Genomic DNA, 21,553 nt, shown 5'->3' with positions numbered 1-21,553 from the left:
CATCTCCTGGCTAAATGGCTACAATATATCTTTCCAGCAAAGGAAAAGAATATGTGGAAAAGACACATCCAACTGATTAGGGTAATATCTGGATCAAGAATTATAGATATTGGGGTGCCTGAGTGGCTCAGTGAGTTAAGCCTCTGCCTCTGGCTCAAGTCATGATCTCAGGGTTCTGGGATCAAGCTCCACATCGGGTTCTCTGCTCAGCAGGGAGCCTGTTTCCCCCCATCTCTCTGCCTGCTGCTCTGCCTACTTATGATCTCTCTCTCTCTGGGTCAAATAAATAAATAAAATCTTTTAAAAAATAAAATAAAATAAATTAGAAAAGAAGAATTACAGATATGGCCTCACTTTAAGTAAAACTGCCATATAAAAACATTGAAAACTGTAGATTTATACAGATACATTTTTACTGTATTTTATTTTTATTTTTTAAGATTTTATTTATTTATTTTAGGGTGGGAGGGGTGGAGGGAAAGGAGACAGAGAATCTCAAGCAGACTCCATGCTGAGCGTGAAGCCCAACACAGAGCTTGACCTCATGATCCTGAGATTATGGCCTGAGCTGAAATCAAGAGTTGGACTCTTAACCGACTGAGCCACCCAGGCACCCCCTACTATTTTAAATCATACTTTTTCTTTTTTTTTTTTCTAAAGATTTTATTTATTTATTTGACAGACAGAGATCACAAGTAGGCAGAGAAGCAGGCAGAGAGAGAGCAAGGGAAGCAGGCTCCCTGCCGAGCAGAGAGCCTGATGTGGGGCTCGATCCCAGGACCCTGGGATCATGACCTGAGCCGAAGGCAGAGGCTTTAACCCACTGAGCCACCCAGGTGCCCCTTAAATCATACTTTTTCTGATAATATAACTAACATATGCTCATCACAGAAAACTCGAAAGAAAAAAGAAAAATAGAGGAAATAAAATCACTCATAATTCCACAACCTATAGATAAGAAACTATAAGCATAAGCATTCTGGTATATTTCCTTGCATATATCTTTATATATATTTTTTCAACTGTGTAACTGAGATCACGCTATAAATGTAGCCTATCTCCTATTTTATTTCATTTAGCTTTCTTTTTTTTTTTTAAGATTTTGTTTATTTACTTGACAGAGAGACACAGCGAGAGGGAACACAAGCAGAGGGAGTGAGGGAGGGAGGAGCAGGCTTCCCGCTGAGCAGGGAGCCCCATGCGGGGCTCGATCCCAGGATCCCGGGTTCATGACCTGAGCTGAAGGCAGACACTTAACGACTAAGCCACGCCAGCGCCCTTCATTTAGCTTTCTGATCTGAGCTTTCCCCACAAGTCTATTGCATGAATGTCCCACAATTTATTTGACCACTTATCTACGGGTGGTTAATTAGGTTTATCCAATTTTTCATCATCATAATAATCCTGAGGTAAATAATTCCATACCTAAATCTTTTACCACATCCCTATTTTCTATCCAGGGATCTATGCCTAGAAAGGGAATATTTTTATTTTATTATTTTCTATCTGGGGATCTATCCCTAGAAAGGGAATCACTGGCATCAAAGGGTATACATATTTTAAAGCTTTTATGAATCTTACTAGGTTGTCTTCCAAAAAGTTTGTTCCAATTTACACTTCTGTCAGGGTAGGACTAAGCATTACCAGGTTTTATTTGCTAATGTTCTAGATTTTAAGAGACCCTGTTTTAATTTTTATTTCTTTGATTTTTAGTAGGGATGACCCTTTTTCATGTTAACTAGTTAATTACATTTCCTATTTTACAAACTGTCCATATTTCTACTGGAATGTTAGTGCTTCTTTTTAAAAAATCAAAGTTCTTTATACTTAAGAATATTAATAAGGAAAGAGAATTCTTTATGTAAACCTTCACATCAGGAGCACCTGGGTGGCTCAGTGGGTTAAAGCCTCTGCCTTCGGCTCAGGTCATGATCCCAGGGTCCTGGGATCGAGCCCCACATCAGGCTCTCTGCTCAGCAGAGAGCCTGCTCCCCCCTCTCTCTGCCTGCCTCTCTGCCTACTTGTGATCTCTGTCTGTCAAATAAATAAATAAAATCTTTAAAAAAAAAACCTTCATATCAGAACTTCTTGAAATATCAAGCTTCCTATCTAATTTAAAACAAGTTTTAATTTATAAAAGTCCTATCTACATACAGATTTTTACCATATAAAGTAAACTTTATCTTCCCAACATTTGCCCAAAGAATTGGCTAATAAGAAGAAAGCAATGTACTCAGTGAGGCATGTTTCATGGCATATACAAAGAGTGCTAGAAGTATGCTTGGGGAGCCTGGTGGCTCAGTCAGTTAAGCATCTGACTCTTGCTTTTGGCTCAGATCATGATCTCAGGGTCCTGGGATCAAACCCTGAGCCCTGTGTTGGGCTCTGTTCTCAGGACAGAGTCTGTTTATCCTTTTCCCTCCCCCTCTGCTCCTTCCCCCAATCCCTACCCCACATGCATGTGCACTTGTGCTCTCTCTCTCAAATAAAAAAAACAAAATCTTTTTTTAAAAGTATGCTTATTGGTAAGGTAAGGAGTTGCACATTATCAACAGACATATTTACTGACTGTTTCTGATCTTTCCCAGGGTTCAACACACAGTAGGCAGTGATTACAACTAAGCCACATATATGCAGATAGAAGCACAGACCCATGTACTATGCACACCCACCACCCTTGCAACATCGGCAGAGAAAGATGAAATGACAGTTTTGGAATCAGACCTACTCCAGTTTCTTTTTTTTTTTTTTAATTATTTATTTATTTGACAGAGAGAGAGAGAGATCACAGGTAGGCAGAGAAAGAGGGGGGAAGCAGGCTCCCTGCTGAGCAGAGAGCCTGATGTGGGGCTCGATCCCAGAACCCTGAGATCATGACCTGAGCCGAAGGCAGAGGCTTAACCCACTGAGCCACCCAGGTGCCCCCCTACTCCAGTTTCTTATCATATTAATTACATGAGCCTGCACAAAGATGCATCACCTATTTCCTCATCTGTAAAAAGGGGATAATACCCACCAAATGGGGTTCTGATGAGTCTTAAATAAGAGAAAGGGAAAGCACTTAGCACAGTGCCTGGGATATAGTAGGAACTCAATAAATGCTAGCAACTTTCTTCTTGGGAACACTACTTCTTACATATCCCTTCCTTCCCCGATGCTGCCCTCCAGTGGACTAGAGCTCTCTCCCCCCAAGTAAGGCGGGCTCCACTTGAAACAAATCCGGATTTGAAAAACAGGTCAAGTTTACTTCCCCATTTATCAAAAAGGTTTTTTAAATACATTTCAGACTAGAGGATTTTTAAACTATGATATGATCTATAGAAGTACAATTGATCTACAGCTGTTCAGTACCTTGCTTCCTAAAGTTTCCTGACTAAATCTAGCTTATTTCCTATATAAATCAATCTTCCCACCACTACTGATTCTTCCCTAGAAAAATAACCTTGACCCTCTCCTTCAGTTCAGACAAAGCCCCTTTGGTTTTACTCACCCACACAGTTGTCACAGATGCTGCAATGGGAGGCCCGGGGAGGTCGGAAGATCTTGCATGTATAACAGTATTTCAGCTTTACAATCTGGTTGTTGATCTGGAAATTCTTGATACGAGGAGGTGGTCGCTGGCCCTGGGGCACTGCACCATTGGTAGCTTCTGTAGGTCAGTAAAGACAGTTAATATCACTGCCAGTCATTATTTGAGCCCCAAAGTCTCACTTCTCCAAAAGCAGTGGGAGCAATCACCAGTTCCTTAGGCCCACTGTCTTTTCCAGATTAGCACTGCCTGAGGGCACTGTCAACATCAACAAGTATCCCATCAAATTCCACTGAATACCATGCAATTCTTTTCTGCACATGTGAAAAGAGGTTTCTTCATGTATTTTGGCAGATTACAAAGAAAAACATTTATAAAAGAAATAAAAATGGCTAAAAAGCATATGAAATGAAATCATTCAAATTCACTAAGAATTGAAGGCATAAAAAGATGCACACAAAGATGCTGTTACCTCCTACTATATTAACAAATATTAAAAAGAATAAAAATGGGACGCCTGGGTGGCTCAGTTGGTTAAGTGTCTGCCTTCAGCTCAGGTCATGATCCCAGGGTCCCAGGGTTGAGTCCAGCATTGAGCTCCTTGCTCAGTGGGGAGCCTGCTTCTCCCTCCACTTGCTTCTCCCTCTGCCGGCTGCTCCCCCCTGCTTGTGTTCTCTCTCTCTCTCTCTCTGACAAATAAATAAAATCTTTAATAAAAAATAATAAAAATACCCAGTATTGGCAAGGATGGGGAAGGTATTTTTATACATAATCAGTAAGTGATAAAGCAGTGGCTCTCAAAACTTTAAAGGCATATATTTTTTGACCCAGCAATTCTGTTTCTAGGAATTTAACAAAATTACAAAGAGATACACAAAAGATGTTGATGGAAGGATATTTGTCACAGAGTCCCTTTTAATAGTGAAAACCTGAAAATAACCTCAGTGTCACAGGGGATTGGTTAAGTAAATGCATGCATAGGATGGAATATTGTGCAACCATTTAAAATGATGTAGACAAGTGAATGAAAACACAGGACAATATTCACAATATATTGCAAAATGAAAATGTACACTAGAAAGCATGTAACATGCATAAAAGGATATTATCTTGCAAAAATAAAATATATGCATAAAAAAGGCTGGTAATACTTAGAATCAGAAAAATAATCATTTAAAAATAAGAGTAATGCATGCTTATTGTAAAGGTTTAGAAAAAACAGAAGATAGATATGTAAGAAAAAAATCATTGACAGTCTCTCAACTCAGGAATATCCATGTGTTTTGGTGTATTTCCTTAACAGGTAAATAAACATTCATGATTTTAAAAATTTGAGATCACATTATAAATATAATTTTGTACCCTCTGTTTTTCGCTTAACACTGTATGGTGAACACTTTTCCATGGTTGTTAATTTCTCTTCCAAAAAATATTAATACTGGCAATATAATATTCCATCATATGTACATGCCATAATCTATTTAACCATTCCATATTGTAGGGCATTTAAATGGCCTCTGGGTTTTGACTATTTAAATGATGTTGCATGAAAAAACTTAAAATGTTACAGATAAAGTTTAAATCCCCTCTGATCACCAACCCAATCCCAATTTCCACCTCCCCTTCTCAACAATATATACATATGTGGGGGCACCTGGGTGGCTCAGTCAGTTGAGCATCCAACTCTTGGTGTCAACTCAGGTCATGATCTCAGGGTAGTGAGACTGAACCCCAGTAGTTGGGCTCCAGTCTCATCTTGGAGTCGGCTTGAGGTTCTCTCCCTCTCCCTCTGCCCCTTCCCCCCCACCTCTCTCTCTCAAATAAATAAAATCTTTTTTAAAAAGGAGATATATATTATTTAATATGCATTACAATTAATTTCTAAAACAGAAAGAAAAAAAAGAAAAGCATGTTGAAGTCTGAGCAGTAATATATGAAGTTGCCAGCATTAAAACAGCTAGGCCCATATTAAAAAGAAAAAAATGACATGCTGAAAATCATTCTACAGTAATTTGTATGAATCTGATTATTTCCTTTAACTAAAATCTAAGTGAAGTGGAATTACTGGGTCAAAGGGTATGAATCCTTAAAGCCCATATTGCTTATTGCTAAAATGCTTCCCAGACAGATTGTATCAATTTGCACGCCCATCCATCTGCAGCATATGAGAATGCCTGTCTCGTTGCACCCTAGATGTGCAGGGTAATTCTAAAAACAGAATAATTTTTAAATTCACTTTGATTTTAAAAATATCTGCCATATGGAACTTTTTTCCTTTTTTTGCAGAGTGGGGTAGATGCTGTGAAATCAAACAATAACAGTGTGCCACAAGTCTTAAAAGGATGGGGATAGCTCTTCACTAGAGAATGATGTAAGGACCAGCATGCCACCTTAATATTCCCTTGCATGGCCTTTACATGAAGGCACTTGTGAGATAGAGTTCATGGTTCATCCTCCCCATGAGGCGCTATGCTGCAAGGGAATCACAATGTTGTCTTCTGCCCCAACCTCCATGCACAGAGCATACCCAGCACAGGGATGAGTGCAAACTGACAAAAACTTGCTAACATAAACATACAAATGAACGCAAGAATGTATTCTTCTACGGAGAGAAACATGCTAAAAGGAGAGGTCACAATGTGACAGCTCAAGCATGGGCTCCAGGCCCAGTGATCTGGCAAAACAGAACTAACCTTGCTAACACCTGCTGGGAGATGCAAGAGACAAGTCAAGGCACTACTTTGACCTTCAGTTTCTCCATATGTGAATGGAAAGATGATGATAAAAGAATAATCCAGATGGCGAAAATATGGCACACACAACTCTCCCTCCTATCTTATTCCTAACTACCCCAGCTTTACCAGGTCTCCCCTGAACTCCAGCTGCACCAACACACCTGGCCTCTGCTTTTTCCCCACTATTCCCACTCTTACCCCATCCCTAAGTAGTTCAAGCTCAGATGTGCACAAACTATGCCCCCTTAGCTCAACTAAAACAGGCTAGAATTCTTCAAAAAGAAATTCGCTGAGAAGCTAGAGGGAAATGCAGCTAAAATAAACAAAAGAAATACAAAAGCCTGGACGCTTTCAAACCACTGTAAAGGAGTATCAAATCAACAGATTGTATACTTCAAACTTACACAATGTTGTGTCAATTACATCTTGATTAAACTGGAGGAAAAGACATCAAATGGAAATGGGAGAAAATATTTCATTGATGATAGCATGCATATAAACATTAGGAATAAACTCAATATAAGAAATATAGAAACTAGAATTTAAAACTATAAAAATTTTATTCAAGGGCATAAAATTCAATCTTAAAATAGAGACATAGTATTTTCTTGGATAGGCAGATAATATTATACAAACGTAAATTCTCTCAAAAATATAAATATAATATAATACCTATTATAACTTTAATGTTTGTGTGTTTTTAATTAAAGTAATATAAAAATCAAAAAACAAACAAACACCCTAACAATCTAAAGGCTAACCATAGATTGATGGTCCATGGGCATTGCTTTTAGTCTTATAAGTCCTGGGCCCCTTTCTTCTAATCTATCTAGGTTGGATACTAACTCAAGCTACTTGGCTACTGGACTTGCAAACAATTTAGGCAAGCACTGCTGTGGGGTCTGGGAGGCTCCCAGTCCCCACGAGTACTGATATCCTGGCCTTCTTTCCCGGTGCGAGCTCCTAGGATATTCCCTCCTCTAGCCCTGGGATCTTCTGGTTCAATTTGTGGAGTCACCCTGGATCCTGGCTAGTGTAGCACTTTATCTCTGTCCCAAAGAGACCTACCCTGAGCTGAAAACTGCACCATAATGAGCCTGTAACTGCTCCCTTTACCCTCCTTTACCTTCCTAGAATTCTCAGTGGTTCCTGGCATCATAGCTGTTTCCTCCCACCTTGTGTATTGCCTTAAAGCAGGAGTTCTTGGTGGGGCCCATGATTGTGCTTCAAAAGATCTGTGAATCTCTGAAATTACATCCCAAATTATATGTATAATCAAACATATAAGAATATTTTTATGAAAAGAAGGCTTATAGCTTTCATAAAAAAAAAATCAAATGAGTTTATGACCCCTCAAAGGTAAAAAAAAAATCCCATCCTCTTAGGACGAGTGCAGTAAGACAAACCCTTCCTGAGACACAACCCAACACAAGGAAGAATGAAGCATATGGCTTTCAAATCTTGCTAAACCTGCCTTACCAAAACCATAGGGTAGTTATGATCTCAGATTCAGGATCTTACAGGGAAAAAGCTAGATATTATTCTTGGTCTGCAACTACTATTATGATTCCATTCCTTTAGTGATTAAAGTCACCACAGCATCTTGCCAGCTGGTTAGAACACTCACCTATCTCCATTTCTATGAAAGCTGCTTCATCTGGTAGGGCCCGAGGGATCACTCCAGGGTCACTGAAGCTGGTCCTCAACAGTGTAGCCATGGAGAAAAGGAAGAGCATGGCAGCAAACACAGGGATGGCAGGAGAGAGCTGGACAGCCAGGTAGCGACATCTGAAGAAAGTGGGCGATTGAACATTTAGTTATATCCACCCTATATTGACCACAAACTCTTACCAGCATGTCGATCTGGTCTCCACAATAAAATGAGCAGTACATTGAGGGAGGAGACCATGTTTTTTTCTTCTCTTGAACTATGCATAACTCCTAATATACGGTTCTTCACATAGTAGGAGCTCAATGCTTACTTGATGTCACCTATAACCTCAGAAGACAGTCTCCAGGGACCTCCCCTATCACCAAGTCCAATTCCTCCTGTCAGCCTGCTGAGGATCACATTTCCTCTGTGCCTTGGGAAAGGCTCACACCTACTAGGGTCAGGGAAGCAACTGAGCCTGGACTTGTAAATACCACAGGTTGCTCTCACTCTGGGAATGTCTAGAGCTTTTCATAATCACTCATCTGGCATTAGGCCTGAGCTCAAAGAGGAGGAAGAAAAGATGAGGACCATTCATGAAGCAGGGTCCCAGTGTCAGAGGGTACATCTGGCACGTTTCAAGGCTAGTGAAAAGCTTCAGGGCTGCTGATTGACTTTGTAACATCCATCTTCTTCTCTCCTCAATTTGCTCTGCTAGTAGGTACTTAGTGACCTCAGGCAAAGGAATAAGAAAATTGTATCTCCTCAGCACCTCTCCCCAACATCATGTTTGCTCCATCTCTTTCCTCATAATTCACCCGGAAAGCCACCCTCTTCCTCTCTGGATATCCCAGATCTACTCATCTTTCAGGTCCCAGATATATCAATGCCATCATTGCCACCATCACAACTTACTGAGCACTCAGCATATGCCAGGCACCGCACTAAGCCATTTATATGCATTATCTCATTCAATTCTCACAGTAAATCTATGACATAAAGTCTATTATACCCATTTGATAGCTGGAGAATCTGGGATTTAGAGAAGTCTTGCCTCTTCTGAGAGGCCTAACCTAAGCTGCACTAATCTCTCCCTTCTCTACCGTGGTAGTCCTCGCTGCCAGAGCCTTGTATTGTTTCCTAGCTGCTTTTCACTATGTTGACCTCGTCTTCCCCAGCTGCACTTCGTAAGAGGAAAAACCTTGTCTTTGTGAAGTAGGAATGTTTGGGTTTGCATTCTGGCTCTGCCAGCTCCTACTTGGGTGACTTAATTAACTTCAGTCTCCTTAGCTATGAACTGAGGATAGTAATAGCACTACATAAGATCATTGTGTCATCAAATGCATGAATATAAATAAAGTGCTTAGAACTGCACCTGACACATAGTAAACGTTAAGTAAATGTCAACTCTTAACATTACCGTCTTACCATCGTGGTTCTGTATCTCCCAGAGCTTAATACAAATATGGGAACAAAGAAGCTATCCACAAATACTTGTTGCATCCAGCTGAATTTCAAATAGGAATATGTGATGAGAGTTATCACTGACCTATTTTTATTCTTTTCCTCCTGAGGCACATTTTTTCCTTCAATACAGAGATCTTCTCTTGGAGGCAGACTATAAGTGGATGAGCAAGGGCCAGAGGGAGAGTGGAGAAAGTAAGCTAAGGAAAAAGGCTTACCTCATCGGCATGGGGATTAAGCAAGCTGCTGTCCACTCAAAGCAAACATTTAACCCCAGGTTGTACATTCACTGTAGTTTTGGAAATCCACACGAGATCCTCCCCCTGCCTCCCTGCCACACACACGAGTGCAGGGGTGGGCGGGTGAGAACCAACCAAATATTGGGCTGAGCAATTTGTCAGTAGAAGATGAACATATGTAGTGAACTTGCAAAATGATTTTGTGGCTTTTTGTTTGCTCGCCTGTTTGTTTTTAACAAAATCCTCGGTCATAGCCTGATTTTGTATGATTTACTTCCTTTCCCTAAAAGCTAAGGGTAGGAGGTAAAATTTGAAGAACTGAAGGATCTGACTATATACAGATCACTAGCTTGTGGATTACCTTCTTTTCCATTGTTCCACCTTCAGTAGAACGCATAGCCAAAAAGTGAATTTGGAAACAAAAGTCACCTCTGCCTATCAGGAACCCAGAGGATACAGAAGAAACATTAAGACTCTGTTTCATGAGCAAGCCAAGTAAAATACACTAACAGAAAACAGCCATCTTTCTAGTCATTGCCTATTTCTAAGATCACTCTTGAAAACAAACAACTTCTCTAGGACTTGAACTGCTCTGGGTGTATGGTCTCCAATAAACAGAAAAATCAGAGCTATCTGACTGGCCACCAAAGGGATTTTAAATCATTTTATTACAGGAAAAAGATACAGAGAAAACAGAACTCTCTCTCTCTCTCTCTCATACATGCGCACACACATACACACACACACAATCAATGTTGCCCCCATGCATGAAGGACCTAAGATTAACTAAGTCTCATTCCAACACCTGCTTGTTAACCAGACAAAGGACAACTTAGATTTGAATTATGCTACGCCATCAAGGATAAAGGTCTCTGTAATCTCCGCACCGACTATCTTCTGCACCTGCTAAAACAATCCACTCTGTATGTCAACAAGTACACAACAGGCCCATTGTACTGTTCTCCAGAGATGAGGCTATTGGCAGTCAGTTGTCACTAGTGAGTGGGTGTGGCTGGGAAGGCAGATGTGGGACCAGCAGGCCTTTCCACTCCAAGTAAGAGGAAACTTGGAGAGCCAGTAGCTAAAACTGCTGTTAACTACAACTTATCATGTATGTCTGTCTTTAATAGTTATGATAAAAAATACCCCCTTAGGGGGCGCCTGAATGGCTCAGTTGGTTAAGCTTCTGCCTTTGTCTCAGGTCATGACTCTAGGGTTCTGGGATTGAGCCCCACATCCAGCTCCCTGCTCAGCGGTGAGAAGCCTGCTTCTCCCTCTCCCCACTTCTCCTGCTCTCTTTTACTACCTCTCTATCTCAAATAATATAATATATTTTTTAAATACCCCCTTGGATTAATCCCATAATTGCACTAAGCTAGAGATCTGTCTCTGACAGGACCAGGGTATGTGAAAATTTGGTGGCAATTCCCAATATCAACCTGAAAAGTCAGGAGTCTCCTAAATCACTAATTTGTCTTACTGGAAGACTAGATCTGTCATCCATGAATATAAGCTAACTGTTTTTTTTTAAATCCCCCAGTATTTTCCATTTATATCACTTCTTGGAATAATGATATCCATATACTTTTTGAAACAGAACTCTCTTTTATCTTCAGAGTGCCAAGAGGCTTTCCCCCTTCCAAAGGGTTCAGAAGTTGCTTTTCTCCCTTGTGAATTTTATAAACACAACCATGTCTCCACTAAGTCTTCCTTTATGCCACCTGAAGAAATATCATTATTTTAAGCCACCTTCTATCAACCTCTTGATTGGCCTCAGGCTTTCATAGCTGGACTACATGACTGGACTTCCACATGTCCCATGGGCCGCATGGTGGTACTGTCTAGCAGTAACTAGCAGTGCCAGGCTGGGCTGGTGTGTCATGTCCCATCCCCCATCCCTTGCATGCTAGTTCATTGGAGGGACAATGATAATGACAGACTTTAATTGATATGAAAAAATTCAAAAGAGATTCATGAGTGGAGTTGGTAAGAAACCAGACAGATTCCATAGCAGGGCTCTGCCTCACAGACTGGGAGCATGGATTAGTATTCTATACAATACTCTACCTCCAAGTCTTCCTAATAGCTCAGTGCAATCAATCAGCCAACAAGTGTTTATGGGTCTAACAAATGAAGAACAAGAGAAAATAGGAGTTAATTTTGTTGGGAAAAACATAACTAACATATGAAATAGCTGAAGAATAAGATAAGACCAATAATCAAGGGTTAGGATGGTGATTCAGACTCTAAGGACTATAAGTGGTCAGAGAAGAGCTCTTGGGAAGCTGGTGGCTGCTTAAAACTGCTCCCATAGCAGCTGTTAAGGGTGGCTTTAAGGAAGAGCTGTGCTTAGAACAGAAGAAAGGGCTCAAGATTAGAGTCTCACTATGGCCCTTGTCCCACATAATAGTAATAAGCCTTTGCTATTAGTCCCCACTGATATGGACAGTTGTCTGTTCTCTTACACACTACCTACTTCTAAAGCATAGTAAACATGCAGAGTCACCTATACTGGCTCAAGGCTCTTATGATGACACTCAAGAGTTTGCTGATAGGGAAAAGTTTCCTTGAACACTAAAAACATAATTTAAAATCAGTCTCTAGTTTGACTGCTATGTGAAGGTCAAAGGAAGAGGCATAAGTCTGTTTTGCTCCAGTAGCAAAGGGGAAAATTAACCAAACAGGGACATTTTCAATTCTGAGGCAATGAGCCATCTTCTCACTAAGGAGGGCCAAAATCTCTAGCCAGACAAACCTGCTAAGCAGTTGTTAAACGGCAGTGATAATAGCAAATTTCACGTTTCGATTATAACAAAAATAGCAAATTTCAAATATAACAAATAATAAATTTCAATTATAATGTACTCCTGCCCAAAGCATAGAACAATTCCCTGCTGCTTATACTAATCCCCGAACCCCACAGGCCAGTTATTCCGAGGCCCTCCATTAACTGGCCTCATCTAATAACCATCATAAGGTTCTTGCCTTCTCATTGCTCTGTTCCAGAAATATTCCCCTAATACCCTGAATTCACTGGCTTCTTGCTATTGCAAAGGCATAAGGTGCCTCCTCTGTTCTTAAACATGATACCAGCTCAGGTGTCTCTGAGGAAGAAGATTTAGGAGATCCCTTCTTTACCTCAATAAACATCTCAAGTGATATCAGCATGCTGGGGGAAATCCCTGTTCTTTGTGCTTGCTTTTCCCAAAATAGAAGATCACTATACTCAATTAAGACTCATTCTCAAAAGATGGGAGGGGTGCCTAGTATCACAGTCAGTTAAGCATCCAACTCTCAGTTTCAGCTCAGATCATGATCTCAAGGTCCTGGGATCGAGCCCTGCATCAGGCCCTGCACTCAGCATGGAGTCTGCTTGAGATACTCTCTCCCTCTCCCTCTGCCCCTCCTGATCATTCTCTCTCTCTCTCAAATAAAGAAATAAATCTTAAAAAAAAAAGATGGGAGATGCATTCAGTAGAGATCGACAGTGTGAAACTTATCACCAAAAAAGGTAGTAGAGGCTGAAAATATACAGATAAATTCTGAATGAGAGAACTGTAAAGAAAGGAAAGCATACCATTTAGAAGACATAATCCAACCCTTCTCCAGGGAACGTGCTTTATCAGCAAGTTGAACTTAGCTACGTACTTTAACAGATTGATATCGGAGAGGCAACTACGACTTTCTAAAACTGCTATTTGGTTGGCCAAGTCTTAGAATCTTGGGCTAGGTAAAGCACAAGACAAAACCTCCACAGAAAAATTTTCCAGAAAACGTTCTCTTGGTTAGAGATCATGACAAAGTCACTTTTTCATCTTCCCAATCTCATCTAAGTAACTTCAGGAACCTGGACATAGGAACTATAAGCGCAATATTCTGCCATGTCAGTTTGGTTTTGGTCTACATAGCTCTGTATTTCCTCAACCTGGTAACTTTGTGTTGTCATATTGTCTTTCCCGTCTCTCCACGGGGACACAATGCCCCTCTCATCAGGATCACCCACATAGTAATGAGGTAGGGAGCACACATTGCTTAAATTTTCTCCAAACCATTCTCATTTGGGCAGCAGGGACAGAGTAGTAGTCACAGAGGTGATGACCCGTAACACAAAGCTTCCTTTCTATGTTCACTTAAACACGGGCTTCTCTGTTCCTGCAAGGCTACCAGAATGCTAGGCCAGAGTGCTACTAGTTTTCTACAAAGACACCTTCACTTCCCAGGAGCTTGAGTGGGGGAGGCCCAAATAACCTAGATGCCACTAGGTAACACAATCCCTAGTTAGCAAGAACCCAGAATACGCTAGTTTAGCATTTGGCACTATGCACACTTTAGTAAATCTGAATGTCTTTAGGATTCCATATTCAAGGTAACAATGAAATGAAAGGTAGTGTCATACAGAGGCACTGGCTGGCTGACTGATCTTGACAACGGGACCTCTATTCTGTGCACCTGGTTTCCTCGCCTGCAAAAGGATGGAGATAATTTCCAAGGCCCCTTCCAGTTCTACCATTCTATGATTCTGTGAGTCAAGACTGTTATATTTTAAGTGTATCCAGAATGTATTAATTCAGTAACATTTATTGACCACCTACTCTACGTAACGTCTGGTGGAAGGCACCATGGAGGGCTACACAGACATAGGAGATAGTCCCTGGCATTGAACGAGCTCAAAGTGTAATAATCATAGAATTTAGAAATCTAAGAAATGTCATATGATGATGTGTTAAATGAGCAGTATGTGCAGAAATTACTGGAAAGGTTTCAGGAAGGAAGACTCAAGAAGGGACGTGAAAGAGATGTAGAATTTGGATAGGCTAGAAGTGGGTCAATTACGAAGCACCACTACAAAGGTTTTTTCAGTTCATCTAATTCAATGACTCCTCTACACATCAAAATCACCCGCAAGGGTCAGTCCAACAGGGTTTGATAGCGCCTTGATACAATTCCCTCTACATAGAGTACAATGAGGCATAAGCGCTGAGCATAGAAGCAAACTGCTTATACTTCAGGGGTCAAGAGTCACTTACTCATTCTTGCCACAAGAGAAGTCTGGGTATCTTGACCCCACCTATAGTCTGGTCATAAAGTTAAAAGAGACAGATAGGAAGCCAATTCCAGAAGACACTGCACTTGGTCCTTCCTCCAAGCTTTATCAGGAAGTTGAATTTGACTAACACCACAATAGTCTTTGAGTAGCTGGACACCTCACAGTTGTCTGTGTCATTCCACTAGAATGTCCTGACATAACTGGCCAAGCTGGTGGCCAAGCTTGTGTGTTCACACAAGCTAGACAGGGTTTGGGCAGAAAAGACAGAATGGTTCATGTGGTCAAAGCTAAAACTGGCATATTCACTCACATTTCCTAAATACCTCACCCTAAAAATAAATTAGGAAATCCTTTTTTTAAGCACTGCAAAATTTTCACTGCTTTTAAAGTCAATACATTTACCATAGATATAATTATGTTTAAATATGAAATATATTTAAATACAGCTACCTACTGGAAATCCAACCTTTCCTTTTCAGTGTGTGTATCTGAATCTTCTAGACAAACACAACAGTTATACAGAACCTCAGACTCTCAGAGTTGCAAGAGGCTTAGTGATAACCTAGCCCAATTTCCCATCCTGGGCAGGAATCCACTTTGAGACAGCAGCCCTGAGAGATGGCCACCCAGTATCTTTGGAAACACTTCTAACAATACAGAGCTAACTAGCTCCTAGATGGACAACCTTCTTTCATCTTATGTATTCGACCTACTGTCTGTCCACTGAAAATTACAGGTCCCTCCTTTGAGAAGTCTAAACGTGTAAAGGCAAAATCAAAAAATAAAATATATATATACACTGGTACTACTAATACTGCATGTTTTTCATCAAGGGGTGCCCACATGCCTGACCAGATTTCTCTAGCCATCTGGCTAACCCAGAGCTGTGCCATGGGCAGCTATAAATCAGCTTCCACTTGTTCCTAAGCACCTGCTACAGGCAAGACCCTATGATGAAAATGCAGGTCCAGATGTGCGGCAAGATCTATACTTCCCTAAGGCAAAAATGCAGCACCAGAGGATGTGGAATCTACACTCCTAGGCAATTTGAGGATGAAAATAGACAGCCCTCTGTCACTGGTGGTTCAGATGCCCTCACCTGCCTGAAGGCAGGGGACTAGATCAGCTGATTTCCTGAGGTCTCCTTAAATTCCAATGCTAACAAAGGGGCCCATATTCTGACTCCCAAATGCTATCCCCCACTGTGTGGTTGGTAGTGAATTATATATTCCAAAGGAAAGGTTGACCAGAAAGAGATTTCATGCCTCAGAGGCATGCTGGTGTCCTTTGTACAGCCTGTCATTAACTAGGCATAAGGCAGCCAGCACTCAGAGTGTTTGTGTGTCTCTATGTGAGACACACACACACACATACACAGAAACACATGCACATGTGCACAAACAGATTCCACCACTCTCAGTAAAAAGGATTCATCACCAATGTCCTCTCCCCTTTGGTCAGCTTTATGCTTTCCCATTCCACTCCTTTGCTCACACATTAACTTCTTTCTCCCTTATCCCTCCCCTAGCCCTACCCTCAAACATATTTACTCTATCTGGGTGGCTCAGTTGGTTAAGCGTTGGATTCCTGATTTCAGCGCAGGTCATGATCTCAGGGTTGTGGGATGGAGGCCTACACTAGGCTCCGTGCTCAGCACAGAGTCTGCATGTCCCTTTCCCTCTGCTCCTCCCCTGGCTTGTTCTCTCTCTCTCTCTCTCTAATAAATAAATAAAAATCTTTTAAAAATATTTACTCTATCACACAGATTGCTGGAACTCAAGGCAGTTCACAAACAACGTTATCCTTCATATCTGAGGGCAAAGCACAAGAAATAACTTGGGGGAAAAGTGATCTTGGTAGAAAACTCAACCTGCCTCCATCAAACAGTAACTTGGCTAATTATAAGCTTCATCCCACAGGCAGTTTTGTTCAGAGGCCTCTGGGGTCTAAGTGGGACAGATTCAAATCGGATTCTGTCTGGCTCCCAGATACAGAAAAGGCCAAACGCCAACAGCCCCAAATTTCAAGTTCCCCTGGACGGCCAAACCAGAGGTTTCCTGGGCCCAGAATTACTAGCTCACTCAGGGCCTGGAAACAAATCTCATCCCTGTTTCAAATGGTTCCAACCACAAAAATTTAACTCTAAGATGGAAGGGTGTGGTGGCAGAAAGAGCTAGTGATTCAGCAGGGGGAGGACTGAAAGAGAGGGAGAATGATAGCGAGTTCGGCTTTGCACTTTCAAAAAGAAGCAAGGCAGGAAAAAAAGCAAAAACAAAAACAAACAAAACAAAAACTTGGGGAGAAGGGTGAGAGGGGAAACATTTTTTTTTAATGTTTCACATACTCCTGCCTGACCACACATGCTCATTTGTACCACACACAAGTACACACATACACATGCTCACCATAAACCTCAGACTGGAAAGCACCTAAGAAGCCATCACCAACCGGACTTTGCCAAATACTTCACGAAGTCAGAAGCAACAGCAGCAGCAAAAGTGCCTTTGACAAAGAGCCTCTCTGACCTTCCTTTCCTAGCCCTGTTATAAACTGCCCCCCCTCGCTGTTATTCAAGCCAGCTGCAACGAGCAGAAAGTCTGGCAAAGCAGCCTGAAAAATCACTCTTGATGCACTGGGAAAGCCTGGAGCCCTTACAGAAGGGCAAAATTGAGCTCCAAGAGACCAGAGCTCATTTTAATTACCACAAAGCCTGGCCAAGGAGCCCCCTCTTCCCTCCTACGGCCATGCCCCAGCATGGGAGCTCCATTTCCAGGTCACTCTAGTATATGAACTATAGCAGGCTCGTATTAGGTGTGGCTCACAGTCTACACACACTCCTTTTGGCTCCTCAGCGCTCTCCCCATAATAATCCTAAACCAATTAGCATTGCTCCCATCCCTAGAGTATCTCAGCACACCCAGTAGTCATGCCATTGTACCCTAGAATCCAACTGGCCACCTCCCTAAAGCAGTGACTGATACAGGATTCAAATAGTGGCTCTAGTATTAGCTTTACATCGCAGAAAAAATAACTCCAAGGCTGGTATCAGGCTCACAGAGAATACAGAGTTGTTTATGTTGAGTGATCCTGAGTGAAACTTACATTTAATAAGCACATATGTACTACACAGGTGGCTAGTTTGTGGTACAAACTAGTTTGAGGCTGGAACTGATCTGCAGGTCCCCGATTCAGATGGCTTTTCAATTTAATAGCTAGCAGAGAGCTGAGCCCTAAAGAAATAGGACCCAGAATAACAGAATAGGTCAGTTTTGTGGTATTGAGTTATAACCATGAGGGCTGCCCCAGCCCCAAAAGGGGTGGGGAAGAGGGAGTCTGTCACTAAGCACCTACGGAGACTACTGAAAAGGAGAGGTGAATAACAAAGACAAATTCCTTTATTACCCAAGTGTGCCAGGGGTAACCCCAAATCAGTGCTATAAAATTGGAGTCAAAGGTCTTGGACTTTTTAGGAAGCAGGTACTCTGCTATAAGCACAAAGAAATGAATTCGGTTGGCATGATCTAAGGACATAGCTCAAGAGGATAGTGCCATCCAAAGACCATCCATAAACTTCCCAGAAAGAAGGTTCTTCCTCTAGACCCAAAGAAACCATAATCAGGTAACTCTACTCAATGGAAACTCACTCGAAGGCGAAGAAGAGTGTACATGTCCCCAGGATGAGGAAGAGGGTCAAATAGAAGATGCCCTTTTGCCGGGCCATCATGACTCGCCCATCACAGCAGAAGGTGTTCCTGCCTGGGAGTTTCTCCCACTTCCGTGTCACCTTCTTTCTCACCACCATCACAGACATGATTGGAATTCCTGGTCCAAAATGGGCTTTGTGATTACAAGAGGGAAGAAACAGAAGCTGAGCCCAGCTTTGATATCACGATGCCTGCTATTGCTGCCGCGGGGTCAAACATCATCAAAAGTCCAATTTCTAGCCCTAAGAAAAAGCACAAAAGGAAAAAAAAATGAGGCAGGAACAAGAAAATGCAGTTCAATCTTCCTTTCTCACAGGTGGAAAGACGAGCACTGCCTAAAGGGGTAGGGGTAGGGAAGCGGGAAAAGTTTATTTCCAATCCGTGTTTGTCCTCTAAAAGGAAAAAAGGTTAAAAGTTCTCAAAAAAAAAAAAAAAAAAGAAGGGGGCTAGCATATCTTCTTAAGTAAATCCCTATGCTTCCAATATAATACTGATGATCTAATCATAAAACCTTGGAACTAGAAGGGATTTTATGGGTGATAACCCCAATTACTTTGTTTTGGGAAATGAGTAAAGTTAAGACCATAGAGAGGAAGTAACTTGTCCAGCGTCACACAGCTGCAAAGCTAAGCCAAGAAAACACGTGAGCTGACTTCCAGTGCAGGGCACTTTCCATATACCACACTGTTCTATCATCATCAGTAAGAGGACTCTAAAAACAATAGTAGAGTTTCTGTCCTTAAGGAGCCATTCCCTCCCCTCCTCCACTTCACCTTCTTTCTTCAATTAGCCACTCAAATATGAATCACACCCGGGAACAAGTCACCCTCTGGCAGGGCTAGGAGGTTCTGGACATTCTGTACACATACCCAGGTTGTATTTACTCAAAACAGATTTCCCCTAATCAAACCCTCTGCAACCTCCTGAGTTCGGGAAATGAACCAATCTTGCCAGTCTAGCCTAACATTTGCGGGAATCTTAATGAAACCACATCACAGACCTATAGGTGAAAGGCTGACTTAAGCAGGAGAGGTTTTGGAATGGTTGGGGGTGGGGGTGGGTGGACATGGCAGAGTCATGAGCTAAGAAACGTCATAAAGGTGCTTGCTTTCTGGGACATTTCATAAGTGCCATTTCTACTTGGCATCCTGAACCCGGGGGGCCCAGCCTCTCTCAACCACTGTAACCCTTCTCCTCTCAGGTGTGGTGCTGTGGCCTCTATTTACTGACACCACATGCCCCACGCTGGCAAGAATGAGGTGGAAGCCTGCAGCCCGCCTGAGAGAAACAACCAACCCGAAATCATTCTGGGCTGGAGAGGGCAAGGGTCCAAACAGAGACCAGGAGATGAGCAGGGAAATGAGAAAGCAAGAAGGCTTGGCCAAAGGGAGGGAGCACCAGAGGTGAAGAGAACACTTCCTTTGTGTAAAACTAACCTGGAAAACAATCTCCTCCAGATAAACCGGCCCAGCGGGAGAAGAGAGACCAGGAAGGGGAGCCGGGCCCTGGGAGAACAAAGATCAAAATCCATCGAGAGGCAGCGACCGGCCCACAAGCCGGGGACCGGAGGCCCGAGTCCGGGGCGGGCGGCAGGCGCGGCCTCGGGAGGCCAGCCCTGCCTCCGCCACGCAGCGGACCACCGCCCCAGGCAGGTTGGGACGCGCGCCACCTCCACACGCTCGTACACACTCACACACGCCCGCCACGTGTAGTCACCCGCGGCCAGGGGCTCGGCGGCAGCAGCCCGGCTGAAAAGGGCAATTGCCTATGTCCGCACAGCCGGGCTCAGCGGAGGGGTTGGCAGCCCACCATGCGGCCGAGCCCAGGAGACCCCAACCCCCACCCCTCGTTACCTGAACCCGGGAGACCGAACTCGGCCGGGAACTGAGGGCAGGAAGTGCACCTTCCCAGGGGACCGCGTCAGCTGCCAGAGGTGGCAGCGACTTCTCCTCCCCAGCCCGGAGGCTGCCTCCTCCTGACAAGGGGCCCCAATAGTCGGGGCCCTAAACCAGCTGTGGCAACCGCCCACCGCTGGCCGAATGGAACGCTCCTCACGTCACCAGGTCGTTCCAGTAGTTGCTCGCCTGCCATTGGCTGCTCGGCCTTGGTGCCTCCGCCCCTGCCACCCCTGCCCCGAACTACCATTGGCTACTCCAAACGCCACTCGACGCTGCCTCCGCCCCACTCCCCCACCCATCTCCCGGCCTCGTGCCCACCTGCCAAGCCACAGCAAGCCTCCCTTTGGGGTCCGGGCGCCAATGTGAGAAGCGTCGCTTTCTACTGATATAGTTATGCAGACACGGAGGTGAAGGGTAGTCCTGAAGGGACAAGGAGGGACGGACTACCAGCCTCCCCTCGCACACAGGGTGAGACGCTGAAGCAACACTGGCTCACAGATCCCGGTGCTCACCCCATACTAGGTCTGCCCTGGGCCTCTTCCGCCCTACGTGCCTGAAATCGATCGCGACTCCGGATTTTACTCTTTATCAGCATAAAAACAAGTCCTCTCCCTCCCAAGTCCCATTCAGTAGTTAGGGATCTCACCTCTGTCCCAGTCACCCTGGCCTGCATCTCTAAGGCTTCCTGAACACAACAAACATAAAAAGGAACTTGAAAGGGAGAGCTGTCCCCAGGAACGCAGAATCATTTTGCGGTACCGAAAACAAGTAATTGACTATGATGAAGTTAGAGAAACTCTACTGCCAGTGCTTAAATTCTTCCAGGTAGGTAATGAAGTAAGGTTTCCAAAAAGGTTGTAAATTACTGTTCGCTTTGGAGAGCTTATGATAATTGGAGGGGGGCGGGGATACAAGGCACAATCCCCACCCACCAACCACATTGATTCTGTCCCTCTGCTTCCCCCCTCTGCAGCTACTGCCACAATGACCCACTGCTCCTGATCCGAGTGAGCCGCATCCTTTAGAAGTTCGAGATTGGAGTGAGAAAAACAGTTGAGAACAAGGGCATTAATATTATACAGAGGACTTTAAAAGACATCAGGTCTGTTTCCACTACTATGGCTCTTGGCTTCCAAATACAAGGGGAAATATGAGAAAGGGCTGAAGGTGGCCTCTCCTTACGCGTCACACTGTTGGGGACAGTGCCTAGGTTGCTAGCCAATTTCTGAGCTTGAATAAAGTTTCTCTAAGGTGAGAGTATTTGCAATTAATAGAGAGGAGATTGC

The 21,553-nt window shown here is 43.0% G+C and overlaps 1 protein-coding gene across 2 annotated transcripts in view; it reads right to left on the bottom strand.

Annotated features, from left to right (window-relative positions):
- ZDHHC9 (zinc finger DHHC-type palmitoyltransferase 9) overlaps nt 1–20,421 on the bottom strand; it is a 32,867-nt gene extending 12,446 nt beyond the window's left edge. The window contains exons 1-5 of one of the 2 annotated variants that reach the window (XM_047715214.1): nt 20,223–20,421; nt 19,806–19,874; nt 18,310–18,611; nt 7,892–8,052; nt 3,491–3,649 (exon numbers count right to left, since the gene is read on the bottom strand). In XM_047715214.1, the coding sequence (XP_047571170.1) occupies nt 3,491–3,649; nt 7,892–8,052; nt 18,310–18,476 (487 nt within the window). In that variant the 5' untranslated portion in view covers nt 18,477–18,611; nt 19,806–19,874; nt 20,223–20,421. The remainder of the gene's footprint in view (nt 1–3,490; nt 3,650–7,891; nt 8,053–18,309; nt 18,612–19,805; nt 19,875–20,222) is intronic. The other variant, XM_047715215.1, reaches the window with a different exon arrangement.
- Between the last annotated feature and the right edge of the window lie 1,132 nt (nt 20,422–21,553).

This window comes from Lutra lutra, chromosome X (genome assembly GCF_902655055.1).
Source record: "Lutra lutra chromosome X, mLutLut1.2, whole genome shotgun sequence".
NCBI classification, from domain to species: Eukaryota; Metazoa; Chordata; class Mammalia; order Carnivora; family Mustelidae; genus Lutra; species Lutra lutra.
This window is presented reverse-complemented; position numbering and strand designations above follow the sequence as displayed.